Consider the following 4033-nt stretch of genomic DNA (forward strand, 5'->3'; position numbering starts at 1 on the left):
AACAAGTGTTCCGCTATGGCTGATATACGTGAATCGTTGTTTTTAATAGCTTTTATATGTTCAGCAATGCGACGGGCTATTGTTCTTTTTGTCTGTCCGATCTATGAGCTCCCACAACTACAGTCCACCTTTAGACTCCAGGATGTTGTAGAGGAAAGTTGTCCTTAGGTGAACGTAACATTTGCTTTATTTTTCTGTGTGGAGTAAAAACAGTATCTACAGAGTATTTACTCAATAGTCTGCTTATCTTATCAGTCACTCCTTTAATATAAGGCAAGAAAGTTTTTTGACGTTCCACTTTACATGATTTGGGGCGACTGTTTTTGGCGAGATTGTTACTAATTATACGTATAAATATTGTAATATTATCTATATTAGTGATGCTACCTATTAGATATCATACAGCTTAGAAGATAAAAAGTGCAGTATCAGAGAAAAGCAAACTGTAAAAGTGTGACTATCAATCCAGTTATAACGTTCGTGAAACTTAGCAAAAAACCGGCGTCCATTTCCCACATGTCGTATACGTAGAAACGAGGGGTAGTTTCTTCTATCATCGTAAACATACGTTTTGCTTTATTCCTTAGTGGACCTAAAATTTTAAATAAATGCTGAATTATATCAATGATTTTATTTTTCTCATGCATTTTATCAGATTTTGTACAAAGTCAATTGTATGAGTACATCCATTTCACCTATTTCTTTCTGCAACTTTGATTTGCATGATGTGTTTTGGTGTTAAATATTGTACTGAAATTTCAGGATTTACACGCAACTCAGTCTTAAAGAATTGCAAAGCATTACATTCGTTCGTGTTCATGTGTGTGGGCAACAGGAAGCATTTTATCTGGTAGCCCGTCATCTATTTTTATTGTATAATTAAATATACAAAAAAAATCATCTTAAAGAAAATATTAATAGTACAGCATTCTCATGTTTTACCATTTCTGAAGACTGTTATATGTGAAAACACGATGTAGTAAGAATCAGTGGGATAGAGGTAAAAATATATACAGCGTATATATTTTGTACAATATGAACAAAATTAGTATTTACCTTGGTTAAAGGCTGCCATCAAGGTAATTGTTAATAATTTTAGCTTTTTGATTTCTCTAAAGAATATCTCACAGTGTACACATACTAAGATTAATGTAGATGAATCCACTATAGCCAAAGTAACTACGAGTATTCCATCATATAACTCCATAATCTGAAAAAAAATTTATCCAACGTTTAGATACTGTTTTACTAAGGACCAAATTCTTACAAGTTCGCTTAGGGTCTGCGCAAGAGATTGAGACCTAATAATTTAAATATTTAGTTATGGACATTTAGAAAAAAAATGAGATTCTTTAACATAATAGGCATACACCTTAATTGTTAGACGGACAAAATAACGATTATACTGATATATATGAAACAAGTAGGCTTGAAAAAACAAATTCTGAAATAGGGAGTAAAAGAATAAATAATATTATCACCATAGACCTCGTAAATGGCCACTAAGAAACATATTCCAGTTCAGATATACTTTTATAATATTTCAGATAACTAACCTAGATATGTTTTTTTTTCTAGAAGATAAAAAATCCAGGGGAGGTACGTTGATGGGTTGTCTAGAGAATAAAGACTAACGTAGATATACTTACATTGTTTTGTATAGTAAGAAGTGTAAATTGAAATGCCAAAATGCTATATCCAACAATTTTGCAGCAGAATACGAAAATCTAAGAAAAAAACAATTACATTAGAAACATCTCATACATTTATAAGTAAGTGTAAGTATAATATATGTTTTATTTTGAAATCTAAGTGAAAATAGGACTAATATATTTAAGTCGAATTATTAAACCGTTAAAAACTTATCAGTTATTTTTTTTTATACTTAAATGGTTTATCCTACTGGCAGATTGGCAAACTGGCACTTGCACACTTTTTACGTATTAGTATTATACTAACATATATGTATATTTACCTGAAACTTATAAAGCTCCTGATAAATTGTAAAGCAATCGAATATTTTCCTTAAGTACACATCAGTTTCGCTTGACGCGAACTCATAGTTTTTTTCTACTAATTCTCTCATGAATCTGGATCCTCTTACTTTGCTTCGCATCATCATGATTCTCATTTTCGAATTTAAATAGTTCATTAGTATAGAATTAATTATAAGGATACGTGACGAAAAATGTATTATGAAAGTTATAGATTGAGTCACATCAAGGATAAAGGGACTTTGGGTAGATGCTATTCCCAACGTAATTACGGTTGCAGACACTCCAACATTTATCGCAATTGGTAGCAGGGCGATGAATGGTAGTAGAACAATGAACACCGCTATCACGTTGCGCTTAAACATCATTTCGTTAACTGTTTTGTTTTTATCTATTTTCATAATACGATCTAATTCCTGTATTTTTTTATACAACGCCACGTTGTCTCGTCCGCGACAAAATCTCACGTGGATAATGTTGACAAAATATGATGAGAAATGTAAAGGTATCAGTATGTTCATTAAATCCTGTACTCCTGGATAACTCTTAAATTTTGATGAATAAACGCCAGAAATGTATATGTAAATGAATATATTTAAGATTACAAGCATTAAGGAGTATGCTCTTTGATACCATACCGGAATAGATAAGTATCCGTTTAGAGGATTGACGCGACATGATCCTATTACTAATTGTATAGTATGAAATGGTGAAAATATTTTTAAAAAATCCGCGTCCAACTTAGCACGCTGAGGGTACCTGATCGTATGTATTCTTAGTTCAGCATTATTCATTTTAGAAACATAAAATAAACCGTATTAAGAAAATATCTTGAGGTTGATCTCTCATAAGTTTTTTTCCGTTGAGGTTACAAACAACCTTTGATTACAGCAATTAATACAGAACTGAAAAAGCTTCTAATTGTTGTAGGTCGAATAATTAGATATTTTCTAAAGTACCATTGATATCACGATGAATTTTCCTCTACATATAATGGCTTAATTATTGCTAGTATATAATATTTGAGTTAATTGTACAAACATGTCACGGTCATTGTAGGTGCTTGATACTTGTATTGAATATGGCGACAGAACAAAAAGTTCTTTGTTTCGTGATTACGACCCTCGTACATATCTCTCATATATTTTTCATATAAGTACTTACTGATGTAATTATATAATTATTATATACTGATGTAATTATGTAATTATATAATATAAAAAATATACCGTCACGACTCTTATTCCAGATGGGGTAGTCAGAGGCATTGTCAACTGTTGAAGTCGTGGTGAACGCAACATTACGTATGCTCATATTTAAATGGATATAATAGAAGTTAAAAATGAGCTTATATTACTAAATCCTACACTATTCACATAAGGATTATTTTTAATTCACTATTTTACTACCTAGAAGCTATAAAAAATCTATGATCGGTAATTTAACTTGATATATATTTTAATATTTATACCTGTCTAATAAATAATCTAATCTCAATTAATATATTTGAGATTTGATAGGTGTGACACATATGAATGTGGATTGTTATGAGGTCATATGTATTATGTAGGCTGAAAAAGAGATGGCTAGACTGTATGAAAGGTGATATGGAAAGTAAGGAAGTAAATAAAGCGAGTACTGCGAACAAGGACTAATAGAAGAGAAAACATATTATGCCGACTCCAAATAAATAGGATAAGGAAGAAGCAGATGTTGGTCATTAATATATTTACGATAATAATATGTAAAAATGACCTATTTCAAAATAATGGTTATGAAGTAAGGCCAGTAATTATTAATGATCAGTAATGTATAATGGAACTTTTCATCAATAACACATTATTAAATAATATATGAAGCTTTGATGTTAAATTGATGAGTTCTAAGTCCGCTGTTTAAAGCTGACGGCAATCTAAATACAGCCACTAATAGACATTTTGATTACATAGTTTAATTTGGACTTTAATTGCATATATAGGGTTAGTCCTAAAGGGTTTTAATTGATGATAATTTTATGATGTCTCCGCCTGCGAATTTAT

General features: G+C 30.8%; 1 protein-coding gene across 1 annotated transcript; it reads right to left on the reverse strand.

Moving 5' to 3' along the window:
• Positions 1-428: 428 nt before the first annotated feature.
• Positions 429-2788, reverse strand: LOC131841391 (uncharacterized). The gene is made up of 4 exons (XM_059189707.1): positions 1976-2788; positions 1650-1727; positions 1057-1210; positions 429-592 (listed from the first exon to the last, which is right to left on the reverse strand). Exons 1-4 carry the CDS (start codon positions 2786-2788, stop codon positions 429-431), a joined length of 1209 nt encoding a protein of 402 aa, XP_059045690.1.
• Positions 2789-4033: the final 1245 nt, after the last annotated feature.

Source organism: Achroia grisella, unplaced genomic scaffold (genome assembly GCF_030625045.1).
Source record: "Achroia grisella isolate CSIRO2021 unplaced genomic scaffold, CSIRO_AGI_Agris_v1 utg16451, whole genome shotgun sequence".
NCBI lineage: Eukaryota > Metazoa > Arthropoda > Insecta > Lepidoptera > Pyralidae > Achroia > Achroia grisella.